Raw genomic sequence first — 21,678 nt, forward strand, 5'->3', positions numbered from 1 at the left:
CACAAGATCTATGCTAAACTGAGCTATAAACGAAACAATAAACTAAAGCTCCATTAACAGGAAAGTCACTTGATTATACTTTTTATATTATACACATTTTCCCTAAGTATTATACTATTAAGGGTATGGTTGGTTATTCTCAGATTTAAAAAAAAAAAAGAAAGAAAAAAAAGGAGGAAAGATTGTACCTTATCAAAATAAGGATTGCGCTCCATGGAAGACTCTTTGGAAATCTGAGGCCGAGACCCAGGGCCTTTCCCGACCGTTCGATTGTAATCACCAATATTCAGGCTATGTTTATCAATCTCCATCCGCTTGTCTTGTAACATTCCTAATAAATACAAAAAGATTATCACCAGTAGGAAGAGAACCAATTTATTTCATTGAAAAAAAAAATGTTCACTTTCCAAAATAAAACAATTTCTGCTTTAACAAGAAACACCTTTTTAAATGACATTAATTTCTTAAGACATATCAAGTATTTAGAATGAAAAGACATGTAAGCACTTGGTCATCACTAACAGTGCTGTAAGCACAGCAAGACAAGTAAAGAGTCCAAGGTGTCTGCCTGCTTTGAATGTATGAGTTTCTGTGTGAATGCTGCTCAAAGTGTAGGGGTTTTTTTGTTGTTGTTTTTGTTTTTTCAAGGCAGGGTTTCTCTGTGTAGCCCTGGCTATCCTGGAACTCACTCTGTAGACCAGGCTGGCCTTGAACTCAGAAATCCGCCTGTCTCTGCCTCCCGAGTGCTGGGATTAAAGGTGTGCGCCACCACACCTGGCTAAAGTATAGGTTTTTAGATGTTTAATTGGTACTCTGTGCAAATACTATCAAATCCAAAATTTCAGCATTTGAAATGCTTCTGGTTCTACCTGAAACCACCTGCAGTGAATCTCGTTTCAACTGGATGTTAAATTTGTGTTCATTTGTATGGACCAATCATTTTCTTGGTCTTTCTCACTTTGCTTTATTCAAAAGTTAACACTATTTAGTCTTTAGGTAAGAAAATGGCTGAACTGAGGGTCATTTCCTCAGTGACACAATGAGGACTGTGCATTCCATCTTCCTTATAAGAAAGCAATCTGCTGTGTAGTAAATCAGACATGAGTATGGAGTCATTTCACCACTGCGTTCAAGTTCAAGTGCGCACAGTAGAATGCCTATGGAAGGTAAGGGGTCAAGGGTTAGAGGACACAGTACCAATAACTATCTTATTTACTGCATCTCAGCATCTGCCCCTCACAATCAATGTTTTGGGCTATCTCTGTAATGGGAAAAATGCATTTCTGTCCTTTATGTTACTGTTCTCTCTGCTAGTTGGCAACAAAGCTGTGTGGAAGAGTGCAGGAAAGATGCTGCAAGAAATGCCTCGCCTCCTAGTTCTAGTATGCTTTCTTCTGTAGCCTCCAGCTCCAGGGCTCCCCTCATCAGGAGCCACAGCACAGCACACCTGCTGGCACAAGACCAGGGTCTCAACACAAGGCACAGTGCCCTTTCTGGGCATCATCTCAGTCTCTCTGCATTTATTCATTTATTTTTAAACATATAATCCACTGATACTCCTGTTATTCAATAATTTCTAATTTATGATCATCTTTCCTTATCCATCCAGCTGTACTCTATCCTGTACTACCATCTAATAAGCTATGAAGACAAAGCAGACTCACATATCCCCATCCTGAACCAACTGCTTATAGTAGTAAAATCTAACCAACTTCTCTTGAATCCTACTTTCCACTGAATTAATAGTCATTCCATTTTCTGTTTCAGTTTGGAGCTTTGAATATCAACTAGTCATTGCAACAAGGTTTTTCCCACCTGTTGCATTGTCTGGTCTATTCTCTGTTGTGTGCATGAGTGCGTACGTGTGAGTATGTATATGTGTGGAAAGGACCAGAAGGGAGGATAAAATAACAGGAACAAGAAATGGTATTTATTGAAAACACATTTGAAAAAAAACAAAAAAAACAAAAACAAACCAAAAAAACAGAGACAGAGGACACTCCCCCCCCCCAAAACCTTTAATGCCCTATTTCAGAATGATCAGCCCCCACCTAGTTATCTGCACCACCTACTCCAGCCCTGCCCTCCTTCATCACTCTCAGGACTTCTTGCCCCTACCAAGGACTGCCTGGCATTTTTGACTATGGTTTGAGATGTCTGTCATTTACTAAAGTCTATTATGCAATCCTCTGATCCAGGTGACTACATCGTGAACCTTAATAGCCCCCTCTTGATGGGGCTTTGAGAACACAGACGGACACCAGCACCACCTGAGACATGCACGGAGACATGTCCCTTACAGGGACGTCACAACTCACTTTACTTGGTTGTGCTCATACAGTGTAGCACCAAGAGCAGGACTGCTCTCTTCCACTGAGTGAGGGCTCTTTCAGACAGAGCAGGATACAAGCAGAACTGTTTTATCAGTGATAAACACAGATCAGAATGACTGACTTTTCTCTCACCTCCAGAAAGATCCATCTTATTGCTCTGTACATTTTCTTCTGGTGAGTCTCTCTGAAGCAGGAAAAGGCAATGTGTTAGCAGACTTTACCAAGCAAAAAAAAAAAAAGACCTTTCCTTATTTCCTCATCTGAAATGCAAGCAGATCATGAAGTTTCTCTTTTTAAAATTTGTCTGTATTTCTGTGTGTTTGGCACAGACATGCAAGTGCATGCAGAGGCCAGAACAGAACTTCAAACTCCCTGGAGCTGGAGTAAAAGTGGGTGTGACTCTGCTCCACAGGGACTGGCCACAGACCCTGTTCCTTTAAAGAGGAGCAAGTCCTCTCAACCATGGAACTGACTCTCCAGCCCTATTTTTTAAAATATTACTGTTTTAATGTATTTTTAAGATGTGCTGAAATTTTATAAAATTTAAGTATTAAGTCTTGCTAGCTAATTTTACTCTAATCGACATACTTTAAAAACTTAAAGATGAGAAATAATTTTTTAAATGTATTATTCATTTTATGTAAGTATACTGTTGCTGTCTCCAGACACACCAGAAGAGAGAATCAGATCCCATTACAGATGGTTGTGAGCCACCATGTGGTTGCTGGGAATTGAACTCAGGACCTCTGGAAGAGCAGTCAGTGCTCTTAACTGCTGAGCCATTTCTCCAGCCCGAGAAATAATTTTTAATAAAATAAAACTGGGATAAACTATGAACCACTACTAAAAAGGGTATTATTGACTGCTAAGAAAATATACTTACCGAAAAACTGATATTTGAAAACTGTTTAACGAATGGATTTATCCATGCATCCTCTTGTTTGTTTCCGCCTTTCATCATTCCCTTTGTAAATAAAAGAGTAGAGAAGATGCCATGGCCATCTCTAATTATCTGGACATTGTGATGGACTAGTAAAACTTCAAGACAATTCCCAACTCTCATTTTTAGCCAATATTTTCTCCTTCAATCAACTTATTTAGAGGTGTTAACAATTAAATAAATAAACTCATTTGATTTTCAACTTCCTTTGCTCCAGGCCTCTGGTATAGCTGTAATGTATAGAGAGATCTCTAAAGGCAGGCAGTCAGAAGGAAAAGACAAAAAGCAGTGGAGGAGCATGGGACATCCCCACCTCACAGATGGGCTGCTCCCTGACCTGTGTCATCATTTAGGTTTTTGGAATTCTCATATCAAAGTAAAAATTAGCATGGAGATCCTCAGCTTGTCCTAACAAGCCAATTTAGTCCATAATTTAATCATGATATGAAGGAACACTTTACTGAAAAACCAACATCTCTCCCAAACACCCACTAAATATTTTCACACAATAGTGTCTTTAAAGGTTTCCATTTGTGCTGCTAAAAACACAGTACCCTGAGCAGCAGTTGAGCTGCCGTGGTGGGCTGAGCAGTACAGATAGTATACTGAGAACTGGTAACAGTCACAGAGCGAGGCTGGAAGCCACAAAGACCTAGGCCTCACACTGACGTGATGACCACAGGACCGTCTATCTTAGTGTATTAATGTCCTTTCCCAAAGCTATTACCTGTTCCTTCTGACTGTGAAACAGCACAGCGTAACTCCCCACAAAGGCAGATCTCTAAAGCAAGCACCTAACCCTCTCCAAAGATTCTGAAGGCACCTCTGATTCCTGTTTCCCCTTTCCGCTTCCTCCCATACTCTGAACAACTGCCAACCTCTGCCCCTTCTATTCTTAAATGCATTTCTAACTGTTCTTCCTTTCCACCTGGGATGATGTAGCAGCCTCTTGCGATCCCTACCTCTGGTTTTCTCTACTTCAGCTGATATTTCACACCAATATTAGACAGCTCTCTTTGATTAAGTTTTAAAAAGTCATTGAAGTTGCCTTCTTGTAAATTTCACTGGCTCCATATTTTGTCAATAATATAGTTTCTATTTATCCTTCCTCTAACTACAGAGCCAGCTTTGTCTTTTTTTTTTTTTAAAGAAATCTTTCGGTTCTATCAAGCCACCCCAGGCATCTTCTACATCCCAGCACACTTGTGCTTGCCTGATGCCCCACCAGAGACTAGGAGCCCCTGAAGGGGCTGCTCTTCAGTATTCAAACCCCAGCACCAAGCACAGTACCTGGCACACAGCAGAAGCTAAATAAGAGTTTGCAGTTGCTCTCTAAAGATTTTTACTAGTAGAAACAAAGGAGAAAGAGTAAAAAGGCTACACACCCTTTCCCTTCTCCTTTTTTTGCCACTCAGACCCTGTAAGGAAAGACAAAGTCACAAAACAGCATGGTCCAGTGGGAAGAACAAGGTGTTGAATCGCAAGCCCTAAGCTCAGTCTTTGCTCTGTCACTCGCTACTTAAGCAACTCTGGGCCACTCACCACCTTCTCCACTCTCCACTTCCTCCTCAGTGTCTCATCTCAGATGGCTGTGAGGATCGAATGACTCGTGTAAAACATGTACAAGCACCTCATAAGCTACATGGCCAGGCATCGGTAGGCAAATCCAGCCAAATGAAAAAATTATAAAATGAAATGGCAGGTCCTAGACTTTGAATCCCAGGATTAAAACAGACCAACCTTGGCCTGGAGTTAGGCCAAGTACCCACCGTTATTCTCAAATAGGGTGATGAGGACATTTTAGAGTCATTTGTGAGACTGGACACCTATTTTGAAAGATGTCCCCAGGAGACTCTACCTCCAGCCCCCAGTCCCTAGTATTACTAGTTCCCAGGACCCAGTTGTTCCTAAACCTGGCTCAACATCAGACATATTTGCCGAGCTGGTACAATTTCCAAAACTTGAAAAGACCTCAGGGTATAGCAGACTATGTTTTGAACAAATGCAACCCATTTCTCATGTAAAGGCAGGTATGGAAATTCTTCCTAGGGATTTTCATCACAGGACCTTGAGAATGAGAAAGGGACAATGGTGTTAGTGAATAAACAGAATGGTGACGTTGGGGAAGGGGAGACTGGGATTCTGGTGAGGAGGTTTAATGAGATGGAGATGAACTGGCGGTGAGATGGAGACTCAACATGGATTTGCCCCTCTCTTCATCCTCACCACTGCTGGTACCATGTGGGGCTTGTTGCCCCAGGCAGTACTGGTGGAGCTGAGGAGGAGAGAAATCCCGAGCTGTAGCAGTGGGGAGAAAGGAAGTTCCCATGGTCTTATGTTTTCCTAGGGAGCTGCCCATTCAAGAGGCTATCCCTACGTTGGGGGCTGCCTGGACTGTACTGACTGCCATAAATGGGCAGATAAATGAATTTTCTGTGGGTAAACTACCTTTGAGATTTAAAGTGTCAAGAGCAAAGCTCTTGAACTGTTTACCTTTGATGACATTTTCTTGGTATATGGCGGCCAATTTAAAGATGAGTTAAGCTCTTGAGATGAGTTACTGTTCCACATTCCTATCTCTACATCCTCCTCCTCTTCCCAGCCAGTGGGTCGACTTCCAGGCAATGGCATGTCATCGCCACACCAGCCATCTTGCATAGATTTGGGCCCTGATTTGTAGATTTATGATACAAAGACAAACAGAAGTTAGGGGAAAAAATTCTCCAAGATGTCAAGCATGTTTCAAAGTACAAAGACATGCAAGCTAAACCAAACACACTTTTACTTCTCAAATACATGTAATAGAAAAGATATATTTAGACTACATTGAAAGTCACTGGGAAGAACTTACTTTTATTAAAATATCCAATGAACCTTTCTATGTCTTCACAAATCTTAGGGTTTCTAATCATGGGCAATAGTGGTTTCTTATGCATACCTATTTGGTCTTTAAAATGATACAAAGGACAGAGGCAAATGAGACAGAAAAGATAGTCTATACTATACTCTCTACAAGGCTGTTCAAAGGGTACTGAAGCCACAATAGAACAAACATCTATCTCTACACTCAGTCTTTGGGGCTCCTACAATCTTTCCTGAGCACACCAGGGTAGAGGAACAATATTCATGTGCATTCCAGGGTCCTTCCCATGTAAGATTTGATGGTTTGGACATGTGTCTCACATTATACTATCTAGTCTCTCCAGCTGAATGGCATGAAAGCTGCTAAATTCAGTTTTAAATAATCCAACAAGAGAAAGAATTTAGATTTGGTGGAGGATATGTAAATTACTAGTAGTTACTTTTGAGAAATACATTAGTGGTGATAATTTAGGAGCACTAGCCCATCATTTAAATGTAGCTTATGAGTTTATCAGCAGCACCACTAAAAATGGCTGCTAAAAATCACAGATGACTTACCAGATTTGTTTAATGATTGTTGACCAACAGAGCCGGAGCCCCACGTGGATGCATTGGATGCTGCAGTAATGGGTTCTCCCCAGCTGGGACCACTGTCTATGGGCTTGCCCCAGGCTGAAGTACCATTATCCACAGTTGTGGCTGGAGTAGAAGGCTCTGCCCAAGGCTCACCCCAGCCTTTAGAAAGTATGGGAAAAGAAATCATCAGCATAGATTAGGAAGCACCTCAATTAAAGACAAGGAAGAGGACTTGGGAAACGAGATGAAGAATTTCACATCACACACTGAAAAATGATGCTGTGACAACCAAGAGACATATTTTGTGAAGAACACAAATTATTCTGCATTAATATAATTGTATAATGTTTTAACTTTTTCTTTCAAAACTGCCTTCTTGGTGTTAGGGCAGACTCTTTTCATTATAGCAAATTATTTTCCTAAGAATGTCAGGTTCTTCTGAACCAAAGCTTGAGAACCGAGGCAGGTGCGGTGTAAAGTTCCACTAATTACACTGTCCTGAAAGGACACTCTTCCCACATCACTGCAGTGGAGAACAACTGAGTATAAGACTACCATCAGGTACACAGCCACCCTACCTTATACACACTGGAAAAAAGGTCTACACTTTCCCTAAGAGATAAGTATAAATCAACAGACTAGGCTTATATTTCAAAACAAAACAGAACCCCCACACAATTAGGCACTAAAAAAAGAATTCATAAAAACATTACCGGCTCTCTAACCAATGGAGCATTATTCAATAAAACTCCTGTTAACAAAGGCAATGTAGGGCTGCCACATTTAGAAAATGTTGCCCTATCAATTTACAGAGAAAAAACTTTTGAGTACAGGAGAGGAAAGGTCAGAGTATACTAGAAAGCAGTGCGATGCTTCAGATGCACACATTATCCAGTTAAGTGAGGAGATGCTGACTTCATGCCTCAGTGAGAAAATCCCATAAGATCAAATATAATACCAAATATCTAGAGTACGGTCCTCAGGCATTTGGCTTTATTGTACTTCAGTAGTGAAACCACATTGTTAAGGCTTGACTAAGAATACCTAAGTAAGCCTGTAAGTCTGCACTTAACCTCTTCTACTACATTACTAACAAACAGAGCAAGACTGCACAAACCAGAGCTGTTGCCAGGTGAATGTCACCTCTAGATCACAGCTGAAAGGTCTTGATGTGCATATCCAAGAGCCGTGATACACAAATCTTACAACAGGCATGTCAACACAAAGCTTGCTTCCACAATACCTCTGCACTCCACACAGGAACGCTTACCAGAGCCACTGCTGGTCTCCTTGCTTGAGACGGCACTTGCAGCTGGCAATAGCCGGTGCATCTGTGCTTGCTGGTCTGAGCGGCCGCTGCCTTCCGGGATGTTTTTATTCCACATGTTCACATTTTTGTAGTTGTATTTGCTTGGATCTCCCCAAGCTGAAGTTCCATCATCGATCTCCATTTTTCTTCGTATAGATTCTGGGGATGGCTCCTCCCAGCCTGTGGGTTCTTCCTCCTTTGCTGGAGCAGGAATAGGTCCTCCAAGCCAGCCTGTACCAGGAGGCTTGCTGGTGGCTGGTGGGATTCCCCATGATCCAACAATGTCTTGTTGCTTGTTCCAATCTGGAGAACTAAGCGGCTTTGATGACTCCCCCCAGCCTAGAGACTGACTGCACTTTGGAGGGTCTCCCCAGCCCTGGGAAGAGCTCGCTTTAGAAGACTCATCCCATCCTGATGAGTTATTTGGATTTATATTATTTCCCCAAGTAAAAGAACTAGTTTTCCCAAGTTCGTTCCAACCAGAAATGGACCTGTCACTGTCACTGCCTCCTGAGCTGGATTTCTTATTGGCCTCACCCCAATGGTTACTCCTGGAAGATTCTCCCCAGTTATCACCGGCAGGAATGGACCAACCTTGGCTTGACTTTTGTCCATCACCCCAGCCTTGTTTGCTCTTTTGCGAATCATTCCATGCAGACTTGTCTTCTTTGCAATTCCCCCACTGATTGCTCTTGATCATTCCTGTAGCAGCAGAGTCATCTTCCCACCCCCCCTGGCAGCTTGAGCCTTTGGAATCTCCCCACCTCAGAGTAGGTTTGGGATCACCCCACCCTGATACAGATGAGGTATCGTTACTATTAGGGCTAGTCTTATCTGTACATGCCCCTGAGTTAAAAGTCTGTGTTGCAGAGCTTCCCCAGGCCTCTGTCCCATTGTCAGTCTTTCTTTCCCCTCTTGGTGATGTCTCTGTATCCCAGGCAGTATTCTGCTTAATAGGAGTCTGTCCCCACCCAGAGTTGGATAGGACACGTGGATCTAAGTCAGTTCTGTTTACAATGCTTTGGAGTAATGTGTGCTGATCAATTTTTCTTCTATCTCTACTCTGACTTTCCCCGGTTACTTTTTCTTCAAGGCGTCCAGTGCTCTCTGCACTACCATCACTCTCCACTGTGCCTCCTGCTTTGGCCCACACACTGTTTTGCTCATTCGTCTGAGATGTGGCAGAACCCTGATCGTCTTCCTCAGTAGATTTCCATCCATTTGTAAGCTTCTTACCATTGCCATTTGCACTGTCATTGGAATGCTGGTTGCTAGGCAGTTTGTTCCACTCGACACTGGATAGACCAGTGCCAGTGTTCTGTGCAGGACTTCCCCATCCTCTTCGACTTCCTCCAGAATTTGCACCATTTCCACTTCCCCATGGTGAACTCTGGGAATTCCCTGTCCCAGGCTCCCACACACCTCCCCCTTTGTTTGTACTAACTTGAAAGTTAGTGCCCATAGGCCCATTTATGCCAGGCTGCATTAGAGTTGCATTCACAGTGTCACCATTGGCTTGGCCATTAGGGCCTGCACATTTGTCGCCAGAGTAATTAGAACCATAGGCACCCCATGTAGTACCGTAGGAGCCTCCAGTTTTTGACTCTCCATTACTAAGGTGAGAAAGGGAAGTGCCATTCATAACTGACGGAGCCTGTATCTGAGGATGATTCATTGTGCTCACACGCCAGGCCCCTGGATTACTAGTAGGCAGTTCATTATTTTGTACTGAACCGGAGTTTGGTAAACTAGAGGTCATAAAGTTAGTAGTGTTATTTGGTCCAGTCGTTTCAGTGGTGATATTCTGAGGTTGACCACTGAATGAAACCTTCTGTGTACCACTTACTTCAGGCTCACAAGTTTCCTGAAGGCTACCCCAGGTACCATGGGTAGAAGAGCCACTGACTTTAGAGTTGATACTCTGATTGTTAGGCATCTGGCCTATGGTACTACACTGACTATTGATGCCAGAACTCCCACTCCCTGCAGGCCCTTTTAGGGCGAGTCCATTGTTTTCTAATACTGGCCAGGCACCATGGTTGCTAGCTGAATTCAAAGTGCTTGGATTTAACCCTCCATTTGATGAAGAACTTACAGTGCCCCAAGCATTCATCCTATTGTTACTACTTTCTGGTTTGCTTTCAGGAGCATCCACAGAGACCTGACATGTGCTTATTAGGGCTCCATGGGGAAAGCCCCATGGGCCAGTACTACTTCCATGGCCCACATTATTGCTGCTGCTACCAACCACAAATTTGCTTTGAGAACCAAGTCCAGTGCTATTCCGAAGGCCATCTTTCTCACCACCTGTGTTCCCTGAAGCCATGACAGTGATGTTTCTCTCTGACTCAGAATTGGAGGCAGAATCAGCATCTATACATTCTGGAGCCAACTCAGGATCACTGCCAGGGACTGAGAGCCATGCTTCTTTTTCCAACAAGTCGTTTACAGCATTCTTACAGCTTGTGCTACAGTCACTTGTAGAAGACACAGGTCCCCGCTGGCAATTTTCATAATGGGATCCTGAAGTATTATGATTTATATCTAGAATAAAGGAGAAGTATATCCATTTATAAGTGTTAACAATTTCCAAAATAGTATGCAGGCTGAGAAAAATGACGATCCATTAGAAATACACGTAGCTCCTCAACATTAGCAAGATGCTCCGCAGAATGGCTGTGAGGTGCTGATTATCTTTCAGCCACCAAGGCTCCATGTTCAGTAATTTCACAGGCAGAATTCTGCTGCTTTGTTCAATACCCTACAGTACAGCATGGGACAAAAAGTCCCACAGGGAGACCTGCTAAATATATAAACGGACAACATCCAACAAATATACAAATTCTGGAGTGAAGACTGGGTGGTAATGATGAATTAGGACAATCCAGGCGTAGGCCTTGACATGGGAGAAAACAGACTGGGATGCAGAAAGGTAAGTAAGCGTAAGCAGCCCAAAACGACTCAGTTTCCTAAAACAGCTTTCCACACAACTCCTTTGGGTTAGAAGAATTCTGTAAGGATCCCAAAGCCTTTGCACTGTATTTCTGTTTTATTAGTGTATACACTTAATTACCATGCTATACATAAGGAAGAACATTAATTTTAAACAATTTTCTAATTTACTTTCATAGCCATGCTTAGTAAGAGACAACAGAGAAAAATTGGTATGCTGAAAAATCACCAAATTATGATCAGTAATTCAGCAGCTGATACTGAAGGCCATAGGCACCCATCACATGTCCAAGCCTTAGATTGGCATCTAACTACCATCTGTTTTTATTTATTTCTATTCTTTCCCACAGTGTTTTTGTTAGTTTCTCCATCTATCTCACTTAAGGGTCCAGTGGGTAGACATGCATCTGTGACATTAGCTACATAAAACATTTGTACGTAGGCTGTCTTCAAGTGTGACTTTCACTACAGTTCCCAGGATGAAGGTCTAGAAATAAATCAAAGTCACACTGTTAGTGTGATTTGCTAGTGTGGAAAAATGTTGCTGCTTGTATCACTTTTTCTCAAAGTATAAATGCTAAGAAACAAATGATGAAGAGCTGTAATAATGGCAAGAAAAGCAACTAGAGATTGACCTGTAACAAATCCAGTGAACATAATTTAAGTAAGTGCTGCAAAGTGCACCAACTACTACTCCCTTTACAATTACTTCATCACAGCGTGAGTAGCTGGTTCTGGTCACACCGTTAATCCAAGCCCTCAGGAGGCAGATCTGTGATTCAGAGGCAAGCAAGGACTAATTAGTAGAACCCTATTCATCCGTCCATCCATGCCCCCCAAAAGTAGTCGATGATAGTTGTCTTCTTTATTGCTTATGTAGAATCCACATGATAAAAAGAACCAAAAAGTCAGCCTTCCTGGAAGAAATAATTCTATACTGCAACATACAAGGGCAATATCAATCCACGGCTAGCACTCACTGCTACACAGCAGCAGGTCTGCAAACCCTTGCAGCAAGTGCCTGGGACAATTGTAGAGTACAAGTGTTGCCCTCACTTTGTATGTGAGAAACCAAGGGACAGAAGTTAACTTGTAGAAACTGAGTGAGAGAAACAAGATGTGCTGGACAGTTTTAAGTTAACTTCAAACAAGCTGAAGTCATGAGAGAAGGAAACCTCCATTAAAAAATTGTCTCCAAGCTACACGTGGTGGTGTATGGGGAAGCAGAAACAGACAGATCTGAGTTTGAGGCTAGTTTGGTCTATAGAACAAGTTCCAGCATAGTCAGGACTACACATAGAGACCCTGGCTCATAAAAGCAAAACTAAAACCAAATCAAAGCCAAACCAAAACCAAAACCCAATCAAAAAACCCAAAAAACAAAACTGACCAAGCTGTTGGCAACCCCATAGGGTAGTTTCTTGATTAATGATTGATAGAGGAGTCAGTCTCAGCCCACTGTGGGTGGTACCATCCCTGGGCAAGTGGCCCTGGGTTCTGTAAGAAAGCACGCTGGGTAAGCAGCACTCCTCCATGAGCTCTGCATAAGCTCCTGCCCTACTGAGTTCCCACACTGACTTCCTTTGATGATATACAGTGATGTGGAAGCATAAGCTGTATTTTGATCATGGTGTTCATCACAGCAACAGAACATACAACATACACAAAATAATTACAGTCCTCCATACAGCAAAGTAGCAAAGTAGCAAAAAAATAAAATAAAATAAATAAAAAGGACTGACACACTAGCAACAAAAGGCCTCAAGCTCGGATGCTTCATAGATGCTAGAGGACAAGAAACTGTGAAATGAAGTCATGTTATTTTCATTTGGGGGTTGGGAGTGCTAGGGACTGAACCCTTTTCATGCTTGGCAAGTCTTTTAACACTGCCCTTTATCCCTGGTCCTTTGATTTTTGTGACGGCGTCTCTCTGTGTAGCCCATGCTGGTCCTGAATTTGTAAACAATCTTTTATCATTAGCCACAGGAATATTGAGATTATGACTACAACCATGTGCCACAATATCTAGCAAAAGAAGAGCGAGGGTAACCTTTTAATAAACTTGGTTGTTCAATTAACCATTAACTACTCAAGAAAAGCATTTAGTAACTGCTGTCAGCAGGTGAGAATTCCAATCACAGCACTTGGGAGGCAGAGACAGGTGGATTTCTGTGGGTTCTAGAGCAACACTGAGTTTCAGAACAGCCAAGGCTATGTAGAAAGACCCTGCCTGTCTCAAAACAAAACAAACAACAAACCAAGAGACATTTTAAACCACTTACACAGTCTCTGAGATCAAAGAGAAGCCCTTGTCTCTTTGTCTGCCTTAGTTTCCTTATCTAGATAGCAGGGACTGCTAGAAGAACTAAATGATGATCTCAGGAGCTGTACCTGGTCCATGTAAGGCACTACCATCATTAATGAATGTACACCGTGATTATCATCCTTCTACTCTTCTCCCAAACACGTTTTCACTTATCTCATCACCCACATGAAGAACAAATCATGTAGTGTAATGTGTCTGCTTTACTATTGTAATAAATACTCATACCCCTAGGATGCCTCCTTCTAGAAAACATGGGGTGAAGCATAAAACTTCTTTAATAATTTTCCTTAACTTGGTATTTTTCTCATTTTTAAAATATTATTTTATTTACACATATATCTATATATTTGTGTGATTGTCCTATGACATGTATATATGTCTGTATGTGTGTGGGGTGTATGTGCTCCTAAAAGCCAGAAAAGGGCACTGGATTCTCCATAGTTGAGAGTCACAGGCATTTTTGAACCCCATGATGTGAATGTTGGGAAGACACTTGGTCTTTTTAATAAGCACGAGACATCTAACCACACTGTTTTCTAAGACATATGCCTTCGCCTTTATTCTTCCCTGTGTCCAAGAAAGCAAAAGCGCCACTCCTTCCCTCCACATCTAGGGCAGCCAGTTTGCATCACGATTACCCACCTTGGATTACTGCATGTGTCTTTGCATGCATGTGCTGGCAATTCCATAAGGCAGGGATAAGAAAAAGACACTAGGCATCTACATCTACAATGAAACTACTCACATTGAAAATAATAAAGTTTAACTATGAGTAACACAAAGTACTCCCACTGCAACAGGAAGATATATCAATAAACCTACTCAATCCTGTGCTGAAAGGACTGCCTGACAAATTATAACTCACAAATAAGAAAAATAACAAGGACATAAAAGGATCAACATTAAAAAAAACCATATGGTTATATAGCTTAGTCAATGGAGTGCTTGCTTGCCTAGCATATGGGAAGCCCTGGATTCAGTCCCCAGCACTGCAGAAAGTGGGTGTGGTAATAAAAGTCTATAATCCTAGCAGTTGAGGAAGGAAGTGGAGAGAAGAGGATCAAGGTCATACTCAGCTACAAATGAGCCAGAGGCCAGACAGAGCTCTACAACACACAGGCAGAACACTGTGTACATAATAAATACTTAAATCTTAAAAAAAAAAAACAAAAAAGCTGGAGAAGAGACCACCCTTAGTCTCAGGGCACTGAACATGAAGTGCCGTGAGGTTCAGCACCTCACTTTCAAATGGCTTAATCATAATGACGTGTGTACGCATGTTAATAGAAATAAAAAAACCTAGCGAGTCAACTAAGACTGCTTCAGCCCTTGGACTAGAAAGGAAGGACATTCACTGTTCTAGTCTTTCAACTGTACTATGGACTGTGTCTCATGGATAAAGAAGAGATCAGAACATTTTGGCCATAACCGTATTCTGTCAGGGTTCACTATAACTACCTCCATTAGAGTCTCCCAACTCAGTCTATGTGAGCAAGAGCAGGATCTGCCCTGGCTTTCGGGTCAAGTGTAAAGAAGCAGTCTGAAACTCTGTTTTTACTGAGTTGCAATGCGTGGGGGTGGGGGTGGGGGTGAGGGGTGTACCTGAATGCCAGAGGTCAAACAACTCTATGGCCTCAGTTCCTGAGACTGAACTCAGGCCACTAGGCTTACATACATACTCAGGCAAGATCACAAGGACACATATTTTTAAAAGGTTTAAAAAAATAAGCCTATAAAGACAAAAGTACCACTCTTGTTCCTCAGTGTTTCAGTTTCACCATCTGCATCCCCTAATGGCTTTAGGATACAATGTCTCCAAATAGATGTGGGGAAATAGATGTGGGGAAATAGATGTGGCCCCCTGCTTGCTACTACGCTCTTCTAGACACAGGCAGAGGCTCTTCTTCCTCACTTTTGTTGGAGGCTTTTGCCTATGTTCACACCTGAGAACTTTTCATTAGAATGCACATCTATAGAACTTGATTCCTCGTTCCAGGACAGCCAGGGCTACACAGAAAAACCCTGCCTCGAAACAAATAAACAAAAAAACCCAAACTTGATTCCTCTAACTTACACTCATTTTGTGTACATGACTGTACATGTGTATGGAGAACAGAGGCTGATGCTGGGTGTCTTCATGCTTGGGTTTTTGTTTTGTTTTGTTTTGTTTTGCCTAGACTGGCTTGTCAACAAGTCCCTTACTTTATCTTCCCAGTGCTAAGACTACAAAGGGGTGCAGAACATCTGAACTCAGCCCTCATGCTTGCATAGTAGGCACTTTACTGAGAGAGCCATCTCTCCAGTCCCATACTTATTTTTGAGATACACTACTCTTATTGCACTACTGTTGTTTCCATATTAAAAATAGCTTTGTTTGTTCTTTTCCCAAATGGAAGAGACATACATAAAATTTCATAAATATACTATGTCATGTCACTGTCTATCATATACCATCGGCCCTGACTCAACATAGGTATTCAGGCATTTGATGGATAAGTAATACTTTACTAACAGATTGCTTATGCTGCTAAGTAATACACTGTTTTCCAACCTGGCTTCCCAAATGAAATTCAACTTCTTAATTCCATATAACCTGGCCTATGTTCAATGTTAAACTCATTTTGAAAAGAGTAGGTCTTTGAGTAAATGTTAGTGTGTGCTGGCTAGTCTTATGTCAACCTGACACAAGCTAAGTTGTCTGAAAGGAAGGAACATCAACTGAGAAAATGCCTCCATAAGATCCACTTAAAGTGGCATTTTCTTAATTAAGTGATGGATGGGAGAGACCACAGTCCACCATGGGTGGGGCCATCCCTGGGCAAGTGGTCCTGGGTTCTATAAGAGAGCAGACTGAGCCAGTCATAAGGAGCACGTCAGTAAGCAGCATCCTTCCATGGCCTTAGCATCAGCTGCTGCCTCCAGGTTCCTGCCCTGACTTACTTCAACAATGACCAGCAATATGTAAGTATAAACCAAAAAAACAAAATAAACCTCTACCCCACAACTTGCTTTTTGATATTTCATTGCCTCAACAGAAAACCTAACTACCATGTAGGGATAAGAATATTTATTCAGCATTTAAACATCAGGCACTGAGCTGACTGTTTTAATATCTCATACAGTTTAGACTTCAAAGCACCCTTACAGGATAGGACCCTGGTGCCTGTGTTATACATTAAGAAAGAAGATCCCTGATGGGTATCAGGGAGTTAATCCCAGCACTTGAGAAGCTGAGGCAAGTAAATTTGTCAGAGTTCAAAGCCACCTAGAGTTCCAAGGCGAGATAGACTCTTAAAACAAAACAATTAAGGGGCTGGAGAGATGGCTCAGTGGGTAAGAGCACCTGCTCTTCTGAAGGTCCAGAGTTCAAATCCCAGCAACCACATGGTGGTTCACAACCACCCATAACGAGATCTGACTCCCTCTTCTGGTGTGTCCGAAGACAGCTACAGTGTACTTACATTAAATAAATAAATAAATAAATAAATAAATAAAACAAACCATTAAAAACAAAAGGAAGGTCTCATGAATTAGTTTCTTGATCAACTTCACACAGGTAGTAAATGATTTAGGAGCAGAAGAAGTACATCTGTGTCCTAAAAATATGCTGCTCTAGAGACCTAGTTAGAAATGTCTTCCTGTCCCTTTCCTATCACATCCAATAAACTGCTAGAGAGCACCATGGTGTTTATGAGCATGGCTCTGGAATCATGGACTTGAATCCAAACTGAGCTATTTACTAGCTGTGAAATATCATACTGTATCTTACGACAAAGAATAGTGCTTGGTATACATAAAGGAGCATTCAGGCAGCAAGTGACTAGATACCAGGGACGGTCAGGGATAAAGATGATAACTACCCTTGTGTAGGGTAGCTGAGGAATAAATGTATGTAACTGAGTAACACAAGGAGTGGGGAGGGTTCGATTTGAACTACAAACTTCTTAAAGTATGGGACCTGAAAGAAGACAAAAGCAATTCCGATGCTCACTTTCTAAGACAGACAGGAATGGACCTGACAGTAAAGAGTCTCCTTTCAAGCTTCCTATTCAGGATTCTAAAATCAAAGCCCAGCTCTTGCTACAGGAAACCTATCACCACAAACTATAGATGACAGCATTCCCTCACTTCCAGTGAGTTCTGTCACAACTGTCTTCACTCACCTGACTGGCTCTTGCTGCTCTGCACCTCTCCGTTATTTTGTGGCTGTTGATTTGTTACAGCACTGCTTTCTGATTGGCTGTTTAACACCTTAACAGCAGATCCCAAGTTTGCTGCTATGACAGGGAAATGCTGACCCCTCTTCAGAAGCTGTTTGTGTTCCTGGTGGCGAAATCGTGGAGGTACTTCACGTGGATACCGAGGCAAGGCTTGTGGCTGCTGCTGCTGCTGCTCTTGCTGCTGCGGCGGCGGCGGCTGCTGATTGCTGGCTGTAGCTCGCTTGGCATTATTATTAGTGCTGGTTGCTGTGGAAGTGCCGTTATCAGAGCTGGCAGGCTGAGGCTGGCTTACACTGGGCTTTATCTGTTCTGGCACTAATTCCAACAAAACAAAACAAACAAAACAGAGTTGGAAAAAGATTAGCCAGTGAAGTGTACTTTACCTTCAAACTCAAAAGCACTGAGAAAACAACCTGAAGAGAAGAAGCTTTAGGCTTCAGAACCCCCTCATTCAGACATGCACGTTTCCGAAGAGATACCACTACCTGGAGTCAAACTCCCCAAGCAAGCTACTAAAGCATCCACAATGGTGGCCATTCCCACCAGGATGATGCTCATGGTTATCTCTCTTTACCATATTACACCTGGCCAGAGAGCAAATATTTGTTACATAAAATATACAGCAAAAGAACAAATGGGGCAACTAACTGATGGCCTAAAACAGGGGTTCTCAACTGTGGGCTACCTATCAGACATTAGAATTCATAACAGTAGCAAAATTACAGTTAAGAAGTAGCAACAAAATAATTTTATGCTGAGGATCACCACAATGGGAGGAACTGTAATAAAGGTCAGAACATTAGGAAAGTTGAGAACCACGATCCTAAAGGAACTTTCAATTCTCTAACTATTCTTGTTTCACCTTATTTTTATATTCTTGATTTTTAAAAATTAAGCGTCTGCATCTGCTTTCAAGTATCCTCTGTATACCCCATGTGCAGAGTGCCAGTGGAATCCAGGCACTAGAGCCCTTGGGGCTAGAGTTTAGCCCCAGGTTTTACTAGCCCCAAGAGTTACCAGAGGGCCGTTAGTCACCGAGGGGCTGACAATCTAACCCAGGCCTCCAGGTGAGTCTGTTTTGTTTTCTATTTTATCATCGGAGACATGATTTCACTGTGTAACCTGGATTGCTCCAATCATCCATTATATAACTCAGGTTGCCTCAAAAGTGCAGTCTTCCTGCCTCATCATCCTAAAGTATAGGGCTTATTAATGGGTGCAACCATGTTAGGCTTAATCCCTATTTTAAGTTTTTAGAAGATACAGGTGGAAAACACTTCATTTCCATATAAAGGGCAGTGTTAACAGTTTTCCATTGGTAAATATAATGTCTGAGCAAAGGACTAGCTTAGAATAGATAATAAATGCAGGTAACAGGATAGAACCTGTGCACCTGCCAAGAGGAATTAGCTGGACAGCACCTTAGACAAACCTAAGAAACTACGTGTCTGGTGTGTGTGTAACTGGAAAGTAACAGGTAAATATGACTGCTCAGCGTGAATAATTGTAAATAATCTGATGAAAGTACCAAGAATAGACCTCATCTCTGAAACAACAACTGGCATGGTGTCTGAGAATTGGTTTCAACTCAAGCCCAATCCCGCTGTCTCCTCTGTTAAGACTTCCTAGTGTCAAAGATGATAATTATAAAACACAGAACCTGTTTAAGTACTGGCTGCTCTGTAATGACTTGTATACTACTGTACCTGCAATAGTCCAATAGTCCACTACAGAACAAAATACAACTCTGGTACTGGAGAGAATACTTGAGAAAATCCTGGTAAAGTCTTAAGAGCTCTAATCTAGTAGTTAAAGACCCTGAGCTGGACTGAGAAAGCTCTTGTTTATTTCTCTTTTATAAAGCATCACCCAACATACTGTAAGCACAGTAAATGGATGCTATTGTTGTAACAAGAGAGCTTCTACTGGAAAACGCTGTGACTGACGTTTTAGTCACTGTGTTCTTAGAGTATTCAATCCATCTTCCTCCTACACGGTCAGCTCCAGGCTGCCTGTCACTCAACAATCAAAACCAATCTTCCTTCTATACATTTCCTGAGTTATCTCACACATTAATACTTTCTACACATAATCCTAGTTTTTATTTCAGTGTGACTTTATTATCTATTTATTCATTCATTTATTTATTTTAACAGTACTCAAGCAAACTATAGTCAACAGAACTTACAGTAAAAACCGTCATTCTCTATTGTTTGGAACTCTTCCATGTTTTATTATTACTGTATTTATTTACTGTGTATGTTGACTAATTTCATGTCAACTTGACACAAGTTAGAGTCAAAGCAGTGAGAGTCTTGAGAAAATACCTCCATGGAACTGGGCTGTAGGCTGATGGGAGAGGGCCCAGCCCACTGTGGGTGGCACCATTCCTAACTTGGCTATCCTGGATTTTGTTAGAAATTAAGCTGGGTAAGGCATGGGGATCAACCCAGGAAGCAGTGTTCCTTCATGGCACCTGTGCATCAGCCCCTAACTTCAGGTTCCTGGCCTACTTAAGGTCCTACCTTTACTGCTTTTGATGCTATTCAACTGTGAGTACAATAGACCCTTTGCTTCTCAAGGCACCTTTGGTCATGGTGTGTCAAGGCAGCGATAGCAACTCTGACTAAGACAGGGTGTTTCCTGTGGAGGCACTTGTTGGGGCAGAGGACAACTTTCAGAGTCAGAGCCAGGTGACTGTGTGGACTGTGAGGACCAACCAACCTTAGCTTGTCAGGTTTGCTACAAGCCATCTCACTGGCCCCATCATTTTCATCCTTTAAAAAATATTTTTTTGAGCTGGGCGTTGGTGGCGCACGCCTTTAATCCCAGCACTCGGGAGGCAGAGGCAGGTGGATTTCTGAGTTCGAGGCCAGCCTGGTCTACAGAGTGAGTTCCAGGACAGCCAGGGCTACACAGAGAAACCCTGTCTGGAAAAACCAAAAAAAAAAAAAAGATTTTTTTTTGTTTTTTGTTTTATATGTGTAAGTGTTTGCCAGCATGAATGTATGAGTGCATGAGTTAGTTCCCTGGAACTAGAGTTACAGATGGCTATGAGCTACTTTGTGGGTGCTGCAAACTAAACCAGGCTCAGGAGCTCTTAACCATGGAGCCATCTCTCCAGGCTCATCCTTTTCTTTTAGTAATAATTTGGGTTAAGCATTTTTTTTCTCTTAACATAATGCTCCCAATAGGTAACAATGATGTATATCCCTTTGTGCATCTCACACAATAATAAGGAGAAACTGTGATTTGAAATACATTTTATGGATATCCAGGATGAAAGGTATTTCATAATAATAAAAGAAAATTTATGCAAAGCTAAAATTTTTCATAAGCTGAACATCATAGTATCAAAACATATACGAATTGAAGAAAAAAAAAAACACTGAAAAAAGTTGACAGTGGTACTAACTTTAAGGTGGGGAGAGGTGGGTGCTGTGAAATCCTGTCCTCTGAACATAGAAGGTTATCACAACCATGAACTCACAGCAACTGTCACTACCGCACAAGACCTTCATATAATTAAGGCATTCTTTCATATATGGACTAGATGACAGAGCTCCAGGAACCAGCCCTGAGAGGCGCCATTGGTACTGGACACTTGTTGGGGAAAGAATTGGACTTGGTTATCAAAAAAGAAGACATGATGTTGAGATGTAGGCTGAGGGTCAACATAGGGGGAGTTAGAGGGAAATAGGGGCTACTTGATATAATCACATTTTATTATATATATGTTTAAAATCAGAAATTAAAAAGAAAAACCTAAAATGCCATTGTTCAATGAGGCCTACATTTAAGAAAACATTGACCATAAGCACTTAGCTTACTTAGAATTAGAAGTCCAAGCTAATGTTATAAAAGCTATCTGATTCTGTTTCTCTCTGAGCATATATTTCCCTTTTCTGGGTATGTGTGCGGATGGGGCTTGGTGCTCCTAATCCCCGTCTGTGGAATGACTTCAAACATGGCTTGGTTCTTGATACAGAATATCAAGACTGCTCAGACTATAAATCTTTATAATGTAGGAAATACAACAAATCCCAACTACACAATAATAAGCAAATACAGCTAGCTCATTTGAATTATTAACAAAAATTCAAAGCTAAACAAGCAAACAAGAATGGGCAAATCTGCAGCCGGGCGTGGTGGCGCACACC

At 41.8% G+C, this 21,678-nt stretch overlaps 1 protein-coding gene across 4 annotated transcripts in view; it reads right to left on the reverse strand.

The window, feature by feature from the left end:
* Window positions 1–21,678, reverse strand: part of Tnrc6a (trinucleotide repeat containing adaptor 6A) — a 70,741-nt gene that overhangs the window by 13,760 nt on the left and 35,303 nt on the right. For all 4 annotated transcript variants that reach the window (XM_085841343.1, XM_029479750.2, XM_021168995.3 and 1 more), the window contains exons 5-12: window positions 17,462–17,833; window positions 7,982–10,564; window positions 6,694–6,870; window positions 5,767–5,942; window positions 4,659–4,691; window positions 3,217–3,297; window positions 2,466–2,517; window positions 189–331 (exon numbers count right to left, since the gene is read on the reverse strand). In XM_085841343.1, coding sequence (XP_085697469.1) covers window positions 189–331; window positions 2,466–2,517; window positions 3,217–3,297; window positions 4,659–4,691; window positions 5,767–5,942; window positions 6,694–6,870; window positions 7,982–10,564; window positions 17,462–17,833 — 3,617 coding nt within the window. The remainder of the gene's footprint in view (window positions 1–188; window positions 332–2,465; window positions 2,518–3,216; window positions 3,298–4,658; window positions 4,692–5,766; window positions 5,943–6,693; window positions 6,871–7,981; window positions 10,565–17,461; window positions 17,834–21,678) is intronic.

Source organism: Mus caroli, unplaced genomic scaffold, assembly GCF_978045245.1.
Source record: "Mus caroli unplaced genomic scaffold, Mus_caroli_1 scaffold_8, whole genome shotgun sequence".
Lineage (NCBI taxonomy): Eukaryota > Metazoa > Chordata > Mammalia > Rodentia > Muridae > Mus > Mus caroli.